The sequence below is a fragment of the Eptesicus fuscus genome, chromosome 14, assembly GCF_027574615.1.
Source record: "Eptesicus fuscus isolate TK198812 chromosome 14, DD_ASM_mEF_20220401, whole genome shotgun sequence".
NCBI classification, from domain to species: domain Eukaryota; kingdom Metazoa; phylum Chordata; class Mammalia; order Chiroptera; family Vespertilionidae; genus Eptesicus; species Eptesicus fuscus.
The window spans coordinates 8,455,363-8,477,122 of NC_072486.1; the positions used below are offsets into that span (position 1 = coordinate 8,455,363).

The 21,760-nt window shown below is 43.0% G+C and overlaps 1 protein-coding gene and 1 pseudogene across 2 annotated transcripts in view; both read right to left on the reverse strand.

Moving 5' to 3' along the window:
- GARS1 (glycyl-tRNA synthetase 1) overlaps positions 1–21,760 on the reverse strand; it is a 39,266-nt gene that overhangs the window by 11,444 nt on the left and 6,062 nt on the right. For both annotated transcript variants that reach the window (XM_054725908.1, XM_054725909.1), the window contains exons 4-12: positions 21,283–21,424; positions 19,766–19,854; positions 19,293–19,369; positions 17,506–17,651; positions 15,344–15,493; positions 5,693–5,855; positions 4,447–4,611; positions 1,747–1,855; positions 917–1,061 (exon numbers count right to left, since the gene is read on the reverse strand). In XM_054725908.1, the coding sequence (XP_054581883.1) occupies positions 917–1,061; positions 1,747–1,855; positions 4,447–4,611; positions 5,693–5,855; positions 15,344–15,493; positions 17,506–17,651; positions 19,293–19,369; positions 19,766–19,854; positions 21,283–21,424 (1,186 nt within the window). The remainder of the gene's footprint in view (positions 1–916; positions 1,062–1,746; positions 1,856–4,446; positions 4,612–5,692; positions 5,856–15,343; positions 15,494–17,505; positions 17,652–19,292; positions 19,370–19,765; positions 19,855–21,282; positions 21,425–21,760) is intronic.
- Positions 8,231–10,500, reverse strand: LOC103293984 (60S acidic ribosomal protein P0-like; annotated as a pseudogene).

Consider the following 21,760-nt stretch of genomic DNA (forward strand, 5'->3'; position numbering starts at 1 on the left):
TGCTTATTCTGCTGGGGTTGAACTTCTTGAACCCCTGGGTTTATAGTCTGCATCAAATTTGGAAAATTTTCAGCTATTGATGTATCTTCAGATATTTTCGTTATATACTCTCCCTGTGACTCACAATTATACGTTAGACTGAAAATACTTCTCTTATTGTCCCAAAGAACATTTTTTTCTCCAGTCTCTTTTTCTATGCCTCATTTTAAATAGTTTACATTGAGTTCCATACTCTTTTTTTCTGCAATGTTTAATCCACGGTTAACCCCATTCAGTGAGTTTTTATTTGAGATATTGCCTCTTGATATTGGTTCTTTCTCTCACCTCATATGCTCATGTGCTCCCTTACGTCTTTGAGCATAAAAATCATTTAAGATCCTATGTATTTACTCCATCATGTTTGTCATTTCTGGGTGTTTCTTTTGATTGACTCTTTTCCTCATTAGGGGTCACATTTTCATATGTCTACACATTTTTATTGCTTTTCAGACATAGTAAATTTTATACTCTTTAGTGTTGGATTTTGTTGTATTCCTTTAGAGATTCTTCTCTACTATTTTTATTTTATTTTATTTTATGCTTAAAACAATGACAGAGACTACTCCAAAGTTCAAAACCAGAGCATTGACTTGAAGGCAGACATGGTTCCTAATCCTTCCTCAGTCACTACCTTGGACAAATCTCCTCCTCTAAAAAAGTTATTGGGTGGGGTTGGGGGGATCTTTGTATCCATTTCAAATCTATTTCTGGCAATAGTACCTAAATCTTGGCAAGCCCAGTCCTTTAAAAGTAGCCGGAGCTAGCACTTACCTGCAAAGAATTTGTCAAGACAGTAACCTCACCCTAACCTTCAGAACCTGGCAGGGAGGACGTATTTACCCGGAGCCCATATGAAAGCACACATCTTAAATCTTACCCTTTTTCATTCAGTAGTTTCTCCATTTCTGTAATGTAACACTCATCACAAATGGCAAGGTACTCCATCACCAGCTTCGCATCCTTCTTATACGCCTTACCAATTGCTCCCTTATTGGGTTCAAACTGAACAACGTTGACTGTTTTGTATGAAGTAGTCAAGGAATCCAAAATTGTAGAACTACCTCAGTATTTCGGAAAATGATCTTGAGAACCACAAATCATTCAAAGTAAGTAAACCCCATCAGAGTTTTTTTCAAAGTTACAGGAATATATTATCTAATCAGCAATAGAAGCTGATACATAGCATGATAACTTCTGATAATAATTTATTCATTTCTAAAACGTCCCAACACCATTGGCCTAGCCCTAAGATCTGCTCACAACTTCACTGTCTGGTAAAGGAAGGAAATTTCTACTGTGCTGATTAACATAACAAGTAAGCTCAATTATTATTTTATCTACCATAAAATGGCACCCATCTTTTGTTAGAAAATGTATTCATCAGGTGCTCTTTATGCAAAGAGTATGTAGGTAGGTGCAGGTGTGGAGAAATGCACTTTGGAAATGGCTGAAATGCCCTGAAAGATATTTAGAGCATTTTTCTGAAAATACTTCTTTTAAGAACCAAACACTGCGTGGGCACATGTCAGATTATACGTAGAAAGAATAGGCACGGAGCAGTAATGGGTGAAATAATAGGTTTAAGGAAGTATTACCCCAATATCAAACACCTCAGTTTATCCACAGGAACAAGGTACAGAGCTGGACTTGTCTACTTCCAAGATGTCCACACGTTAGTCCTGAGCTGAGAAGTAACTAGAAAGGATATGGGCTCTCTCAGCGGCTTCTCTGCTACAAGTGGGACTTTGGTGGCTCGCGCATGACAAGAAAGGTCATAACAGGACCGATCAGCACATCCGACTATCTCAATCCAGCCCTAAGAAGACAGGATAGATAAAAACACTTATTCCGTACGTTAGGTTCACTCACAAACCCACGCACTTATAACTAACTCTTTCACATGCTCAAGGATGACTCAATTATAGAATCTCCACTCGTAACTTGTATAAATGTTTGAAATGGGGATTGTCTTACACACCAGGCGGCTAACAACCCTATCAAACATAAATCTCACATGTACACAAAGTAAATCTGTTACTTTCTGGACAGATTTATTTTGCCATGCTGTGAATGTGGGCTAAACTAACAAATTCTAGGGCTTAATAGTGGCAATAAAATGTGAACCTAGAAAAAAAAAAACAGATTTGTTTCAAATTTGTGAGCAGGATTCAAAATAAATCTGGCAGAAACTCCTCCGCTCTTTGGAGGAATGTCTATAGCTCTCACCGCTCGGCTTCAGATGGCTGCTTCCCACCCACCAGAAGAACATTCAGTTAAGAGCAGGTAATGTTTAGGTCACAGAGTAAAGCTTAATAACAGCATGGGTGCCAGGTTCCATTTCTTGGTAAAACCTAAGATACTTTCAAAAGCACAATCTAAATTGTTTTCAAAGACCCTTAAGAACCTGTTATTTGAATAAGAACAAAAAAGGTAAGAGGCTTATTTTGGTTAAGTATCTAGTTAGTCCTCATGAATATTTATTTTTTGCCTTTGATTTGAAGAGTTTGGGAAAAGTCAACCATCATGAGCTTTCTAAGTGCATGTTACCACATGGGGTGCTTGAAATAAAGAGAGCAAATATAAAACTCATATAAACTCAGAAACCGCAACATAAAATAACAAACCAGGAATTAAAGAACAAAACCTGAAAACATGTAACATGATTTTCACTAACACGTCAACTTAAATGTACATGCTAACTGTATAAACTTGGTGGTTATCATTTACCAAAGATGCGAATTAACCTGTTTATGTACTAAGAGGTAACATTACAAAATCATGCCTGACAATGGTAAGCAACTTTGGGACAGTGGTTGCCTCTGAGAAGGAAGAAGAGAAGATGGAGCAGGAGCAGTATCAGTAACTAATTTTTAGTTTAAGTACTTAAATATGAAGGGCACAGAAAGAAAGTATTAAAGTTTTCAGAGGCGTTCTCCCCTCTCCTAGATTCTGTTAGCTTGGAGCTTCTGATTTTGCTTGTCCTATCTTCCAATGACCTTACACAAAACACTGTAGCCTAATCTCAATGCTAGGCCAACATCATTTTCTTTATTTATTTTTTCTTTAATTTTTTAAAATTTAGGAATAATTTACATATAATATTATATTAGTTTCAGTTATACAATTTAACGATTTACTATTTATATATTGCAAAATGATCAGCATTTTGCAATCTATATATATAAAAGCCTAATCAGTCGTTCGACTGTTAGCTATGACGCTCACTGACTACCAGGGGGCAGACGCTCAACGCACAGGCATGGAAACATGGAACAGACTGATGAATCTCAGAGGGAAGGGGGGAGGAGGGAGGGCGGGAAGAGATTAACCAAAGATCTTATATGCATATTAGAGGCCCGGTGCACAGATTTGTGCACCAGTGGGGTCCCTCGGCCTGGCCTGCGGGGATTGAACTGAAACCAGCGGTCCAACATCCCCCAAGGGGTCCCAGATTGCAAGAGGGCGCAGGCAAGCTGAGGGACCCTACCGAATTCATGCACTGGGCCTCTAGTATATACAATAAGTCTAATCAACATTCATCACCATTAATAGTTACAGAATTTTTTTCTTGTAACGAGAACATTTGAGATCGACTCTCTTAACAAATTTCAAGTATGCACTACAGTATTATGAACTGTAGTCACCATGCTGTACCTTACATCCCCAGGACTTATTAGGCCCACGTTTTCTGATCCCCAATCCTTAAAGGCACGGCCACAGCTCAGGTGGCACTCAGAAGAGGATGAGCAAGAATGTAGAAGGGTTTATTAAAGCAATGTAGCACAATGGTTAGGAGTGTGGGGTGGAGTCAAACAGCCTGGTTCCTGTCCCAGTTCCACCACTCACTAGCTATAGAGTGGAGCAAACTACTTAACTTCTCAGCACTTCAGTTCCCTCGGATTATTGTGAGGATTGCGTAAGATAAAAGGTGAAGCCCTTAGAATGTCATACAGCTCTTAACTATTATAAATGTTGAATGAATAAACAAATACTTAGTAAGATGAAATCCAGGCCAGATTCATTATCTAAATAGAGGCAGCAAGAATCTGCGTCTGGTTTAACTTGAACTTAGAGTCAAAGAGGACTAAGAAAGGGAACTGGTATGGGACAAAGAGAAAAGGCTCATGGGGCTGAGAATGGCTTCTAAATTTTTAAAGCGTTCTTAAAAACAAACGAACACCCACCACCACCACCAAAAAAGACTGGCAACAGAAATCCTCAAAGCCAAAAAGATTTACTACAGAAAACGTCTAACTGAGAAAAGAAACATGAAATGCTTTGGGGGAGAGGCATACAATTGGAACTTTCACTTTCTGACATAAAGCACACAAAAGGCGATTTTGATATCCATGCTTCTAAGATAACAATGTGAAAATCACATACTAAAATCCATCTCACGCTACTTACATAGGACGTTTTGGATTCAGCGTCCCAGCAGTCACAGGCATAATGGGCCATCTCGTTCTCCATGTGCTGCCGGAAGCGGAGTTTATCTGGAGATACTCCAACCTTCGTGAGGTAGAGGTAGATGCGGCCAATGAAATAGCCTAATACTGAGTTGTTAATCACACCCTAAAATAAATGAATAAACAAGTAAGTAAATAACTATGCAAGCAAGCATAGAAGATAGAAAAAACACATGTTAGCACTTTGGAAGGCCAACAACCATTTTCCATTGAGCTGTTCATGATCTACTGAAAAATATTTGAAATACAAGGTAAGCTAATTTACCTAGCTCTCAGAATAATCTCAAAACCCAGTAGGTGGCTATTTTTAAAGGGGTGAATGTCAAGTTAACAAACTGATAATAATGGGGGTTATTCACAATCTTTCTACCATATTCACTGAGTCAGCAAAAATTCAGCCTAATACGTATACCTTCTAGATCTACAATGCTAAAAATGACATTCACAATAATGACCTAGGAATGACAAATATATTCCTTCTGAATTAACAAAAGTAATAGGACCTGTTGAGGGGATTTTAATATATTCTTAGCCACTGAAATAAATCTGTGAGCCCCATACGGCATATGTAATCTCACCATTTTAGTACTAGAAGGATCTTAGAAGTCATCTGGCCCCATCTCCTACCCACTGAAGGGCTCTTCTCAGCAAAATGGCCAACAAGTTATCACCCAGCTTCTACTTGAATATTTTCAGAGGCAGGAACCTTATTGATCCCTGGGGCAATTCACTCCACTATCGGGAAGCCATTACTGTTAGAAAAGTTCTCACTCATGAATTTCTCTAAACAAATAATTAGAGAAGTTCTATTATATGTAAGACTCTCCCAACTGCTATGGGTAATAGAGAAGAGTTTAAAATCCAGAGAGCTTGCTCTCTGTGGGTCAAAATGCCTCCCCGAAAGTAGCACATACTGCTAGAAGTCGGACTGATAAGGCACAGTTCAATCCAGGATCTCTTTTCCAAGGGGTCTCCTAAACATTCTTTTTCATATTAGCCCAGTGGCCCACAAATGGTCATGTTTGGGTAATTTCCTCCCACTGTAATAACAGTGTATAATCAGACTGTATAAAGACAATAAAGTGACTGCTAAAATAAAATGCTTTGCCATCCAGTACACAGAATTTGCTAAGTGCTACAAAACCTGAATAGACATAACGCAAATTAAGTTACCTATGGAATCTTACCTGCTCAACAGCATCCCCAAGGCGCATTTTCCGAGCAGACTGTCCGCTGACTTGGGCTTTTGCCGAATACAAATAAAGGTGGAGGTCTGCCACGTTCTGGAACTTGGGATGGTTTTTCTCACTGGGGTCTACAAAGTGCTCGATTTCTGCCATTGTGAACTCTCTGCAAGAAAAATACAAGGGACAAAAGTTGCATGCTTAACTATAAAAAACAACAAACAAGGCCCTTATTTTCAACTTCATTCTACAATGATATGCCCTCACACTGCAGGAACCTCATCACTAAACCGGAAACTGTTTCCTAATGGACTGGGAAAAGAAAAAGTTTGATTAGTTTTGTCTAGGTGGCTGTTAATTTTAATTGCACTCATGAAAACTTTACTACTCAGTATTTTAAATAAATAAACACAATCCAACTTCTCTCAGATATTAATTCCTTCTGTCTAGTGACAAAGATGCTTTATTTCACCAAGCTTTAGTCAGACTCTGGAACCTTCTCCTAGGCCAGTGATGGCGAACCTATGACACGTGTGTCAGCACTGACACGCGTAGCCATTTCTGATGACACACGGCCGCTGAGGCGGCCGCATGCCGAGGATGAAACATTTGCTGCTCCTGAGGATGAAACATTTGGGAAATAATGTTTTTTCCTCAAAGTGACACACTACCCGAGTTATGCTGTTTTTTGGCGAAGTTGGACACACCAAGCTCAAAAGGTTGCCCATCACTGTCCTAGGCCCATCTGTGCAGTTCCCTGTAAAATCCAGTTTTAGCAAGAATCCTGCTGAGATAGGTTAATCAGAACCACTCCCGCTTGCTATCTGATCATCCTCCTCCTCCACCATCCCCCAGGCAACGTCGGATGCCCTGGCCTGTCTCCAGCAAGAGTCCTCTCGGGGCAGTTTAGCCAGAATCCCCTTACCCCTGCTGTTCCCTCTTAGTAATCCCCATCTTAATTAGACCTGTTTTCTGATTTAGCTAAACTTTTCCCAGCACCCCAACTTCTCTTCCAGGTAACTGTCAGCAACACAGCAGTAAATATCAACATGAAGCAGATTATTATTGTAGATCACGCAGGGAGAACAAAGGGTAAAGTATTTAACTGCAGCAGTGTTTGACTCTATTCTGCGCAGTGAGAAAACCTGAAGTCATTTTCAAATTCCACCATTTCTTACTTCTTTTCAGTCAGGTCAAGTTTCTAAACTTTCTAAATCTTTGTTTTTTGGCTAATGAAAAGAAAATAGGATTTCACCGAGTCTCCTATCTACCTACTCCAGGACTTCTGTGAGGAGCAAATGAGATGAGGCACAGGAAAACGCTTCACAGACATTTGGTTAAAGTGTGAAATGTTTGCACCTGGCTATAAAGCAAGTCGTGTTCCTGAGCTGAAGAAACTGCAAGGAGGCTAGTCGCTAGGGAGAGGAAGTTGGGCATTGCTATGTGACATCATTACCTGGTGCCCAGAGACACCGTTTCCGGGCTGGGCTGGGCTGTGGGCCACATTTTGTGCCATGAGGTCTTGGCAGCATTGGCTGCGATTTGGTGGGCTGTTGCACCGGGGTGGTGGCAGGGCCTGTGTCCCACTTGGGGGAAGCTGAGTGTTGCTTTGTTGGTGCCAGGTCCACGGTGCCGTTTCTTTGTAAATGGCCAGTGTGTGTGTCACGGCAGCTCCTGCATTGAGTGTCTGCCCCCTGGTGGTCAGTGCGCGTCATAGAGATCGATTGCACGGTCCGAGGGACACTTACATATTAGCCTTTTATATATAGAGAATAGTGGCCCCATGCACGAAATTCGTGCATGGGGGGGGAGGGGAGTCCCTCAGTCCGGCCTGCACCATCTCCAATCTGGGACCCCTTGGGGATGTCTGACTGCCAGTTTAGGCCCGATCACTGAACTGGCAGTCGGACATCCCTCTCACAATCTGGGACCGCTGGCCCCTAACCACTCGCCTGCCTGCCTGCCTGCCTGCCTGCCTGCCTGCCTGATTGCCCCTAATCGCTTCTGCTTGCCAGCCTGATCACCCCCTAACTGCTCCCCTGCTGGCCCGATTGACGCCTACCTGCTCCCCTGCTGGCCTGATCGCCCCCAACTGCCCTCCCCTGCTGGCCTGATTGCCCCAAAGGCTTTTATTAGTATAGATATGACTCTTCACAGAAAATTTCACTAACCCTGCTTTACAATAAGGGCCAGACACCAAGATTTCCTTTCTTTGAATAGTGGAGGGAATAATTATCTTGTCTTTAAGTTGCCCTGAACATCAAATGAGATAATGATTTAGAAAAGTATAAAAGCACCATATAAAGACAACTGTTTTTTTCATGTACTGAAAAGACAATAAAGTGGTAAAATGAAAAACACTATTTGTATTCTCCCCCTTCCTTCCTTTACAGCCTTTATTTAAACTTTGAAGTTTATAAAAATTTCACTCCAATTTTCATTTTTTTAAAAAATATATTTTTATTGATTTTTTACAGAGAGGAAGGGAGAGGGATAGAGAGTTAGAAACATCGATGAGAGAGAAACATCGATCAGCTGCCTCCTGCACACCCCCTAATGGGGATGTGCCCGCAACCAAGGTACATGCCCCCGACCGGAATCGAACCTGGGACCTTTCAGTCCGCAGGCCGACGCTCTATCCACTGAGCCAAACCGGTTTCAGCCAATTTTCATTTCTTTACATTCAATATTATTTTGTATTAGTTTCAGCTTTTATATTAGTTCCAAAATAGTGGTTAGACAACCATATACTTTACAAAGTGTTCCCCGATATTTCCAGTACCCACCTGGCATCATACCGTCATTACAACACTATTGACTATATTCCCTATTTAAGTGACTACAGGTTTACAGGTTCCTTCCAATCTTCCTTTTGTGTTGCTCGCCCTTCCTTTTCTTTCTCACTTCTTCCCTCATTTCCTTTCCCTTTCTTTTTTTTTTTTTTTTTTTTAAGAGAAGTAAGCCTTCATTTCCTGTTTCTCAAATAGAGCTGGCTGAGCTGGGTGCTTTTTGGTAATTAATCAAAGAGACCACATCCATATCCTCGTCCGACTCCTCCGACTCTTCCTTTGCTGCAGCCTTGGCTGGAGCCGCAGCAGGAGCAGCAGTGGTGGCGGCGGCAGGGGCAGCAGCCACAAAAGCAGATGGTTCAGCCAAGAAGGCCTTGACCTTTTCAGCACGTGGGAAGGTGTAATCTGTCTCCACAAAGCCAGAACTCGCTTGTACTCACTGATGATAGAATGGGGTACAATCTGAAGGCATACGCTGGCAACACTGCGGACACCCTCCAGGAAGCGGGAATGCAGAGCTTCCTCTGTGATGTCAAGCACTTCCGGTTGTAGATGCTGCCCTTGTCCAACACCTGCTGGATGACCAGCCCACAGGAGAAGGGGTGATGTTCAGCATGTTCGGCAGCGTGGCCGCGCTGGCTCCCACCTTGTCTCCCGTCTCAATCAGCTGTACCTCACTCAGGATTTCAGCGGTGCCCCCTGAAGATGTTAGTGGTGATGCCTAAAGCCTGGGAGAAGGAGGTCTTCTCTGGCCTCAGACCAGTGTTCTGGGCGGGCACCGTGACTTCACACGGGGCAATGGCACCAGCACGGGCCGCGGCTGGCACCTTATTGGCCAGCAATGTCCCTGATCGCAGTGAGGTCCTCCTTGGTGAACACAAAGCCCACATCCCCCCGGATGTGAGGCAGCAGTTTCTCCAGCGCTGGGTTGTTTTCCAGATGTCCTGGTCCATCATGGCGTTCTTGCCCATCAGCACCACAGAGGGACATGCGGATCGGCTGCATCTGCTCGGAGCCCGCATTGTCTGCTCCCACAATGAAGCATTTTGGATAATCATCCAGAAGTTGGATGATCTTAAGGAAGTAGTTGGATTTCCAGGTTGCCCTGCTTCCCTGGGCATCACGGCGGTGCGTCAGGGATTGCCACGCAGGGTTTAAAGACGATGTCACTTCCACGAGGACGCCTGACGGGAGGAAGCCCTCATTTTCTTTATATAGTATCTCAATCAGCCCTCAAAGCTCAGTGAAGGCACTGGGACACACTTAATCCATTTTACAGACCAGGAAACTGAGGCCAATTCCAGTTGGCTGCGGAACTTGACTCAGCGTGCAGGGAGCCCTCACAGCCATGCTCTCTGCCCTTCCTTAGGGGCAGCCGCGGGGCAAACAAAACAAATTTCCCCGTCAGGCTTCCGAGCCTCATTCTCAAGCACCTCTTCATCAGACGCTCCACATTCTTTCCTCTCCCCGGTCCCCTGGCCCCATTCTCTACTGCCCCCCTCTTCTCTGGAGCAGGTGGGAGGCTTCGCACTCACTACGCAGGCGTGCGCTGCCGTGGGGCAGGGTGGGTGCGGGCTTGCTTTTGGGCCAAGGCAGGAGCAGGAGTCGCTGCCTGTCAATTGTGTAGGCCACTGGGGTGAGGCCATTAGCACCGGGAGCTTCTGCGAACTGCAGCAGTCGGGTACCCAGCAGTGCACTGCCCCTCAACCCCCTCCTCAGGGCTGCGGGTCCGCGCCCCTCCGCCCAGTGTCCTTCCACCTTGTTCATTTTGGGGCCACTGCAGAACCTTACTCTCTGTGGGTGAGGCAGATCCCCGCCCGCTGGCCCCCGGCCCCGGCCCGAGTCCCCTCTGGTACACCCCGCCTCAGCGCCGCTCTGCGCCCCTTGGGCCACCCACCTCCTGGCCAGCGGCTAGAAGCCGCAGTGCTTGCCCGGGAGCCGCCCCTGAGGTGGCCCTGCAGCCAGGCCTCTTGAAGCTGCTAGGTCTCCACCCTCACCGGGATCACCTCCTTTCTTCCACATTCGCCCTTCATCCATCCCTCTCTCCTGCAGTGCTTACGTTCCAGGCCCGAAAGAAAAGGACGAAGGCCAAGAAGGACAAAGCCCAAAGGAAGTGAGTCTTGAACCCCCACAATCCCATTCTCTGGATTTCCTCCCACACCTCCTCTGTTTCACATCTTGAACGGGCATCAGGTTCAGGCACCCTGTGTCCCAGCCACATGGCCTCCGGGCAACCTGGTAGAGTCGTTCTCCGAAGCTGTGGATCTGTGGCCGGAGGCCCGGCCTGGGTCTCAGCAACCCCATGCCCGCTGGAAAGGGCTACTGGAGGAGGATCAGAGCCAGTCTGTCGTTAACCCAACTCCAAAGGAGGCACCACAGGCTCCTGTCCCCCAGCTGCTGTGGCCCTGTCCCCGTCCCCTGTTAAGTGGTCGTGACCATTACGGCGTCCCAGCTAATTAGCATATACCTCTACTATATAGATAGATATGTTATAATTGTTCTATATGAGCTGTTGTTAATCTCTTACTTTGACTAATCCATAAACTTATCATAGGTAAGTATGTACATAGTGTATATAGGGTTCAGTGCTATCTAGTTTCAGGCATTCACCAGGGGTCTGGGGACGTATCCCCTGTGGATAATATTGGGAAACTGCTGTACTCAGAATTGAGCCTGTTCTATACTGAGGTCTCTCTTTCCCTATTGCAAGAGTCCTGAATAAAATCTTGTTTTTACCACTCTAAGTACTATCTATTTCTGTTTTTCCTTTGACACTAGACACAACAAAAGATTATTACTTTTAATGAAAAATAATTTTTAAAGAACAGATCAATAGTTAAAATTAGGAAAATTTAAGCAAAAATCAGACACAAAAAGAAGTGAAATACAGAACTGACTTCCAAATAAAAGTTTTCCTTAAAGCATTAGCAAGTCTGATATTTACAAGCTCCCAATATTTACTTTTCAAATAATGGGAAATTAATAGTGAATTTAAATTGTTCTTTAGCTTTTAGAATAGTTTTGATTTCTTCTTTTTTATTGCTCTGAATAAGTAAGTGACTGATAATGGCACCATACAGCTGGTTTCTTTGGAGTAACAGCTTCTTAAACAGTGTTATTCAAGGCAGATGACATAAGGCTTGAGTTGAACAAGCTAACATCAAGCTAATTGCTTCATGATGAAATAAATATGCACATGGTAATGGTTTTCCAGAGAGATTCCTCTGAATGCCAATTTAGTAACTACTGGAGGGAAAAGTGTTTTAAGGTAATTTTATGGGTAAAATCAAATCTTTCTTCTTTAAAACACACACATTTACTTGTGCACTTTCATGATTATCTCAGATGTTTTAGAAGTAATGAAGAATTACTTAAATGGGTCTAAAAACATATGAAATGCACTGCAAAAGAACTTTAATTTTTAAATTTAATGGTATCTCTTATTTAGTCATGCAGCACCTATATCTAGATTGTCTTTCAACAACTACGAAATATCGTCTGTGTGCACAGAAATATAAGAGAGAGAAGCACAGTGTCTGACCCTCACAGAGCTTAAAACTGGGCTGAGAAACAGAACATCTAAAATGCAGGGCAGCACACACCCCTGGGTCCAGGCGAGACCATGTGTCCCTGGATCCGGGTGAGGCTGCGTGCACCTAGGCCCGGGTGATCCCAAGTGGCCCTGGGTCTGGGAGAGGCCAAGCGTCCCTGGGTGCGGGTGAGACCATGTGTCCCTGGATCCGGGTGAGGCCTCGTGCACCTAGGCCCGGGTGAGGCCACGTGCCCCTGGGTCTGGGAGAGGCCAAGCGTCCCTGGGTCCGGGCGAGACCATGCGTCCCTGGATCCGGATGAGGCCTCGTGCACCTAGGCCCGGGTGAGCCCAAGTGGCCCTGGGTCTGGGAGAGGCCAAGCGTCCCTGGGTCCGGGTGAGATCATGTGTCCCTGGATCCGGGTGAGGCCTCGTGCACCTAGGCCCGGGTGAGCCCAAGAGGCCCTGGGTCTGGGAGAGGCCAAGCGTCCCTGGGTCCGGGTGAGACCATGTGTCCCTGGATCCGGGTGAGGCCTCGTGCACCTAGGCCCGGGTGAGCCCAAGTGGCCCTGGGTCTGGGAGTGGCCAAACGTTCCTGGGTCTGGGTGTGACCATGTGTCCCTGGATCCGAGTGAGGCCTCGTGAACCTAGGCCCGGGTGAGGCCACGTGCCCCTGGGTCTGGGAGAGGCCAAGCGTCCCTGGGTCCGGGTGAGACCATGCGTCCCTGGATCCGGATGAGGCCTCGTGCACCTAGGCCCGGGTGAGCCCAAGTGGCCCTGGGTCTGGGAGAGGCCAAGCGTCCCTGGGTCCGGGAGAGACCATGTGTCCCTGGATCCAGGTGAGGCCTTGTGCAACTAAGCCCGGGTGAGGCCACGTGCCCCTGGGTCTGGGAGAGGCCAAGTGTCCTTGGGTACGGGTGAAGCCAGATCCTGGGTCCGGGTGAGGCCGTGCGCCCCTGGATCCATCCGGGTGAGGCTGGGTCCCAGGCCCGGGTGAGACCACGCGCCCCTTGGATATGGGTGAGGCCACGTGCCCCTTAGTCCGGGTGACGCCGTGCCCCTGGGATCGGCCGAGACCAAACCAGAGGGAGTCAGACCTCCATTACCACCATTTGTCCACCATCCAGAGCTGAGGGGTCAGTGCTGACATGTACACATAAGGAACTACTGGACATCGAAATTGGGTCTCAAAAGAACTGTTGGTCCAGGGGGAAGCTCGCTACAGATTGATTCATTTGCCTGTCAGCATAAATATTATTGCTCGTCTCACATTCAGTTCTTATTAGTATATATCTAGTGACATTTGATCTCGTTCATCTAGAGGAAATGATGAACAACATAGACTGAGGAACAAGAACAGAACCAGAAGCAAGGAGGCATCGATCGGACTATCGGGCCTCAGAGGGAGGATACGGGAGGGTAGGGGGAGGGTGGGGGGAGGGGGAGAGTTCAACCAAAGGACCGGTATGCATGCATATAAGCCTATCCAACGGTTAAGTTCAACAGGGGATTGGGGCATGCGTGGGGAGAGGGGTGGGATGGGAATGGGGGGATGAGGACAAATATGTGACACCTTAATCAATAAAGAAATTAAAAAAATAAAAAAAATAAAAAATAAAAAAATAAATAAATAAATAAATAAATAAAAAAATAAAATGCAGGGCAGATCAAAATAAGGGCCTTGCCCAGATTCCCAAAACAATCTGCTGCCAAAATCTTTGCATCTGTGCTGTCAAATCATCCCACTCACAGACAGGAGATGGAAATCAACACTAACGCTGATTTTACCAGCTGCCTCCTGTCCGAGTTCAGAGAATGTACCTGGGGCCGTGGAAATTAAAATACATTCAGGTCCAAACTGGAGTCACTGTTACTCTGGGCAGGCTCTTCCTCCAGGAAGTCTCCCCTTTCTAGATTCTAAGGCTAAGGGCTTATAGGCCTGAAGGTAAGTGTGGTCAGAACACAGGCCATTTCCTCAGAGGGAGTCAGGGGGACTAATGAGAGCAGGCAGATGGCTGGGGTGCTTTGATGTAGAGTCTGTGGCTGGGATATGCTGTGATTGAAGTCTGTAATTATAGCAAGGAAGAAAAGAAGAGCGGAAATGGGTGGGGCAGTGGGACTGCAGAGAGCCTAAGAAAGTTGGGTTTACCTACATATCCTATTTTTTAGACGGAATTTATTGCCCCGAGCGATGACATCAGTGAGAAAATACATAAAAATCACAAAAAGCTTAAGTCATAAACAGATACATCATACTAAGTTTCCAAAAGAAAATGTAACTAAATAGTGCCCGCACGCCTTCCTACACCTTCCTGGACACTTCTGACGAAGGGAGGTCATTAGAATAGAGCCCAGTGGATGTCTAAACAAGAGCGGATAGTAGTCAACTTGCTAGCTGGCCTCTCTGTCAGATAGGGACCCCCCCGCCCCCCAATACCTGGAGAACACCAGCTGGTTACTGAAACACTCCTAACCCCGCAATGCTGTCCTGGAATGATCTTCCTGTCATAACCATCACCCCATCCCTACCTCACCCTACTCGTATTTGCATCACCACCACCAGAAAATGTTTGGGTTAGATCAGCGGTCGGCAAACTCATTAGTCAGCAGAGCCAAATATCAACAGTACAACGATTGAAATTTCTTTTGAGCCAAATTTTGTAAACTTAAACTTCTTCTAACGCCACTTCTTCAAAACAGACTCGCCCAGGCCGTGGTATTTTGTGGAAGAGCCACACTCAAGGGGCCAAAGAGCTGCATGTGGCTCACGAGCCGCAGTTTGCCGACCACTGGGTTAGATAATCAACGTCTTGCCATCCTCAAACCACGTGATGTCCCGGCCGGTGTGGCTCAGTAGTTGAGTGCTGACCCATGAACCAGGAGGTCACTGTTCGATTCCTGGTTGGGTTACATGCCCGATTTCTGGCTCAATCCCCAGTAGGGGGTGTGCAGGAGGCAGCCAATCAACGATTCTCTCTCATCACTGATGTTTCTATCCCTTTCTCCCACTCCCTTCCTCTCTCTGAAATCAATTAAAAAAAATTTTTTAATCTTTTTAAAAAATCACAAGCACATGATGAACAAGGGGAAAAGGTCATTTTGGAGCAGGCAAGACACTTAAGTTCTTCACCCTCCCTGCCTTTCCCTTCAAGTTCACTCACAGCTGCCAGTCTTCCCAGAGATTACATCTGGAGATACAAATGTAAAACATGCTTTTCTGTAGCATAAAAATAATTACATAATCATCAAAGAATGAAACAGAATAGCAAGTTTTCATGTCCAATTCAATGCCAAGGTCACTTACTAATTTTACCAGAAGAACAATGTGGGCAGTACCTGACTCTGATCAGTCCAGACCGAGGGGAGATCTCATTTCTAAAAGAATTTCCAATCTGGGCAGCAGCAAATGGCAACTTTCCTTGGTTGAATTCCAAAAGTCGTTTGAAATTCAGGAAAATCCCCTGTGCAGTTTCTGGTCTCAGGTACCTGTACATTTAAATCAATCAGTCGGTTATAAAGAAATTAAGTTTTCCAACAAATCTGAAATTCTAGATGCAAATCCTAAAACTCCTAAGTATACTATTTGAACACAAAGCTGTGTGAGCCCTAAAACAAAGTTTTAGAAATAGATCTTTTCCTTGGTAGCAAATGTTACCAAGCAAGTATGAGAGAATGTATTAGGTAACTGGTATGGCCATACTACTGCTAGAAATGGCATTTTATTTAACTACTCCAGTGAATCAAATACCACCTCTCTCATAGTGTCCCTAAAACATCTGCCATTCTTCCTGACTAATCATTTTCATGGAGACAGATGACAATTTCAGACCCTTCTGAAAACCAGAGCCAGGCCTCAGTACACCCACATATGAAAGCGTAACCGTGGGAGGAAAAACAAGCCCCTGTGGGCTACCCTTCAACACTAGAGCTCACTCATCACAGCATCACACCGAGCCAGGAAACTTTCGAGGTTTCTCATGTCATGTTCTTCTTTGTGGTACTTTAGATTTTCAGCCAGAGGCTTCTAACATTTCTCCATATGCTAAAGATAGAGCCAAGCAAATATCCCCTGTCCCTCTTCTGAATTTCACAGAGAATATTCTGTGCAAAACAACTCAGAGAGCATTCTCAACAGCCTACTTCACAATGCATATTTTATGGCAACAACTTTACAATGAAGACAAAAACAATAAATATCTACCCTCATCTCTCACACACCCCACGCTTTTGATTTGTGTCCTTCTTTCCACATTTCACCCAAACAGAAGTACAGCTACAGTTATGTGCATGTTTTTAAGTAGGATGTAAAAAATTATGCATTCTTTCATTTATTTTATACTTCTCCCGTTTCTAAAGAACTGAAAACTTCTCATATTCAACAGCTACAGAGTATTCTACTGAAATGTTCTACTGTGTGTCATTTATTTCACCATCCTTAAATTATAGGATAAGTAGGTTAGTTGTACTTTTAATTTATACACCCTTGACAAGTATCACTTCCTTTCCTTTTGAGTTCCTTTCTTAGATAAATTCCTAGGAGTGGGACGACAGATCAGAGGATATGGCCCGTTTTATGACTCTGTGTATGCATTGCCAAAATGAAAGGCTTACCTCTGGCCTCTTTCCACAAATGTCCCAAGTCAACCCTGTGTCTCAGTAAAGTAATTCTAGTAACACTCTGTCGCAATTAATTTTTATTACTCTTTAGTTTCTACTCTAGAAAACATGATCTATTTAACTTCATCTTGCAAAAACCTAACCTTCTCTTGCCCTTTAAAATGAGACCATTAAATAAATAAATAAATAAAATAAATGAAATATAATAAAATGAGACCATAAGGAAAATATCTGGAGCGATGAAATGGAAATGGACAAGGAATCTGAAAATACAGAGTCAATCTCTGGGTCATACTATAAATGGTCCAGGTTTTCTCTACTCTGTGAAAATCAAGTCTTTCAAATCAAAGCTAAACTTGTGCTGTCCGATGTAGTAGGCCACTAGTCATCTCTATTTAAATTTACATTAATTAAAATTGAATAAATCTTAAAATTTCTTTCCTCAGAAGCACTAGCCCAATTAAGTGCCCATCGGCCCCACATGACCACCATACTGGACAGCACAGATTACAAACATTCCCATCATGCAGGCGGTCTGCTGGACAGTGCTGATCTGGACTGAATGGTGTCTCATCTCCTTCAGCAATAAGTTCAATGACTTTCAAATCATTCTTCAACTGTCTTTCCTGTACTATGCAGTATAACTAGAAGGTATGATGATCATACCTTTTATGTTTATTTTCTGGGCCAAAAAAATCAACATATATACTAAAGAACTAGAAGAAATAAAATTTATCTGTCATAATTTTTCCTTAATATATTTACCTGCACTTTTTATATATCACTTTTCATCATTTTCCCCTCATGGCTAATATTGATATTTACCTTTTATGACAAGCAATGTTAATAACTTTGACACATAAACAATAAATGATACATACCCAGGCATGTTTCCTCCAGGCCCAATGTAGGTTTTGAACATTAAGTTAAAAGCTACTGGAGGGGAGAGATCATTTCCAGTAATGGGGGATTTTACATTATAGTTCACAAAAAGATCCCCAAGCTCTTGCTGTCCATAGTTATCAAGCTAAAGAACATGAAAAAAAAAAAAATTAGTATAGAAGACTGAGGAAAAACCAAGGCATAAGATAAAGTATTATATATTAAACCTCATCCACCATTAAAACTCATCCTAAATAACCTCCAGATATCCACATAAAACCATAACCAGTTTACACAGATTTCATTTACCAACAGGAAAATGAAGTATCTTTCTGGGAAGGATCTAAAACTCAACATTCACCAGTGAGGTTCATTTTTTTGGGTCAGCAAAAGTAGACAGAGAGGAGAAATGAGAGAATTAAATCTGGTTGCTGAATCCACGTAACAGGAATAGAGTTCTTCCTTCCAGCAAAGGTAAGCCAGTGCCTTTTAAAGAAACTGTCATGCTTTGCAAAGCTGAAAAGGAGTCAGAGGCACTAAGATGTGCTCACGCAAAGGATGGGCCTTCGGGGCCGTATGTAAGGACTCGGCCACTTCCCACGGGTCCCCAGCTTCTCACTGAAAGTTACACTGGCAGCTGTATATATATATCTGACATGACAAATCAGAAAACAGACTGCTCTCCTAGAACATGGATCTGGGAAGAAACAGGAAGTCAGTGCTCAAACTATAAAATATGACTTAACAAATCAACTAATTACTTCCTGCTTCTGTTAAGTTACTTGGAAATAAATGAAACTGTTATGATCAAAGACATACACACAAAACCTTAGTAACTCTAGCATTCAGACTAGGAAACAGTAATTTAGGGGTAATAAGACATGCTTTTCATATCTTTTTCCTAATAATAATAAAAATAATAAAGTTCATGCCTTTGAGGGGGATAAAGGAAATAAGAAATAAATGTGTAGCTATAACAATGTCAGAATACAAGAAATGACAATGAGCTTCAAGCAATGAATAAGATATACTTCATGAGGACCTAAAATAAATGGCCAGATTAAAAAGATTTTCAATTTAAATGAAGGAGAAAATTTCTCAGCTAATGTTGGAAAGCTAGATGGCACAGAGAAAAATTAGCTTGTTAAAACAGTTAGAGCAACAGTGGGAAAATACCCAGTAAACTCCCATGAGAAAAAAGGAAAGGGTTATGTTCTCAAGTGACCTGTGACCCACACAAAGGGTAAGAACTACTTCTGCTACGGAAGGTATTCCCCCACTTGGGAAAAGTCCGAATAGATTACCTCGATAGTCTCTTCTGTCTCCCCTAAAATCAGTCAGTTTACATAGAAATTTTAAAACTGTACTGGAGGCCGACCCATCAGATCCTAAGAATTATATAACAGAGCAACCAGAAGCAGATCAAGTGGCTGACAAGAAAATTCTCACAAGATATCTGCCCCCAAATCTCCACAGAACTCGGTTCATCATTCAGCCCTCCTCTGGTTTTTCCTATTCAACTCAGAAAACGGGTTTCAAGGAGAGAGAACAAATTTTATGGCTATTTAAACAAACTCGCTGGTTTTGGCTAAATAAAGGATTAGCCACAGAGGGTAGAGAGAAGAAGATAAAAATGTAATTGGAGATGCTATGTGAGACAGAGGTTAACTTGGCTTGTTGACCCCCTCGGCCAGGGTCAGCCCCATGTGGAATTCAGCAGTCATCAAATGCCGGGGAAAGACAGCACCTACCTGAAGTGCTGTGATAGCGTCTCTCAAGAACTCACCTGAGCCAAGACACTTTCCATCTCTGACTTCTTCTCAGCAGAACACTTCTTATCAGACATCAATTTCTGCAAATGAGCTGTAAGACATGTTGATCCATGTCAACTTCAATCAATGGGGAAAGGGAACAGTGTATTTTTTTCTTCTATTTTTGGGGACAGTGTATTTTGGAGTTTCAATGCTGGATAGGTAAAAAGAATGTACCCAAGGGTAATGGTCCTAATTGATATGAATCCCTTGGTTGATTTAACAGGGAGTCATGATACTGGCTTGACCCTTTTGCTGACTTAGAGAATTTCTAATTATCTGTATACATTTTTTTAAAGTAAGGGATTTTATCTGTATACTTAAGATCCGTGTACTTTAGCCTTTGTATATTATGCACCCCCCACAATTTTAATAGAAAAAAACATTGAGAAAGGTTTCATCTAAACCCTTTGTTTTGCTCAATCCTACTTGCAATGAAGAACCATACCTTTTAATAGATGGTCAGCACGAAAACACTCTCCATTTTTTACATCTTTCACCATGAAGTCCGCAAATTTGTCTACATGGCCAGAAGTCCTAAAGTAACAAATGCCAAGCCAGTTTGTCATTTTCATACAAATTAACACATAGCTTTTACCTTATAAGACAATCCCCCTTCTATATGTTTATCCATAGTCTGTATCTGTGAATCTGAAAGATGGAAGCTCCCACATCTATAGTGATGCATCCATGGTAGATGATAATGTATGCCAGAGAAAATTCTTCCTTCCGGTAGGAAAAAAGACATCACCTAGATTACACTTTTTCACAAGTCGTCAGAAAGTCTGTGCTCCTTTGCAGAATCAATTAACCCACACCTATCCTATTATTAGTAGTAATACAAGCAAAGGCCAAACTATGGCAAACGTGGCTAGCCAAGAACTCTGATCTCATCCTATATAATAAAAGCGTAGTATGCAAATTGTCCCCTCAACCTGGAGTTCATCTGGGAGTTTGACCAGGGGGCGGGGCTGGCCGGGGGAAGGGAGGGAGTACCTGGCCAGCAGCAGGCAGCCACTAGGGACCCTACCAGTGCACAAATTTTGTGCACTGGGTCTCTAGTTATAGATAATGAACCTTGGTTCTCTGTCCCTGAAACCTGCATGGACAGGGTATTATCTCTACACGGTTCCCATTAGTGGAGCAAGTAGCTCAAGAACAGGTTCTCCTGATCTTTCAGATCCATCATCTAGTCTTAACTGACTGAAATTATTAAGAGAAAGCAGAGGTCGGAAGTGGGAGGAGGGATGTCAATGGGGGAAAAAGGGGGCATTTGTAATCTTTCAACAATAAAGATAAATTAAAAAAATAAAAAGAGAAAGACTAAGGGATGCAAATGGCAAAAATTAACTCTTTACCAGGCAACATTAAATGAAGTGATATACAAAATGGTAAAAATTCCTCTTTCAGTTTTACATTCAAAACATCCTGCTCAGCTTTCAATAATACTGGTAGGAATAATCTAAATGTCTACACTGAAACTTCAATACAAATAGTAGTTTTTGATTAAAAATGTATTTATACCTTTGCCCAGAATTTCTAAGAATTTATACTAAGGAAATAATCAGCGATATACACAAAAATTCATCTATCGGCATGTTTAATGCAGTAAAAAAATTAGAAACTACTTAATTGCCTACAATGTGGACTAGCTAAATAAAGCACGGCACACCCATAAAACAGGATACTATGCTGTTATTAAAAATGCTTTAGAAAACTAAGGACAGAAGTCAATGTTCACCTATGCTACATAAAAACAGCAGTGTGCTACCAACATGGATACACATATAGAGACTTAAGAGAAAAAAGACAGGAAGGATAACTACAATGACCTTAACATGACTATCTGTGAATAGCAGGTGAATATTTTCTGGGTTTTTTTCCCCTAGATTTTTATAATGAACATGGGTAGCTTTTTATAACCAGAAAAAGTTCTTAAATGTGCATATTAAAGAAAAATCTTACTTTAAAACTGACTCAGGGGTGAGCATGGTGCAGTCAATTTCTAGGATCTGTTCCTCTTGGATAAAGTGCTGCCTCCAGGTCTGAATAATGTTGTTCTTCAAAGCACAGCCAACTGGCCCAAAGTCGTACAGGCCACTAACACCTGTAAAAAGTGAACAAGGGAAACATGTACTTGACCCTGTCACTGAACAAATGAAGGCAAGGAGACATGGGACATGGACACCTGTAAGCCTTCACATACTCCCTAGAAATGTGTTCACGTCAACATTCGAATCCCTCAGTACCAAGAGCCTTCCCTCCACTAGCTGACAGAGGTGAAACTAAAAAGCTCCTACTCGTTTACTTTTTCCATATTAAGGATTTCAAGTAGAACTAGCAAAAAAAAAACTGAAAGCAAAAGAAATTCGTTCACATACAAGAACAGAATGAGAAAAAAATTATAGTTTTCGGCCACAGAAATTAGACAATAAGTTCTTGT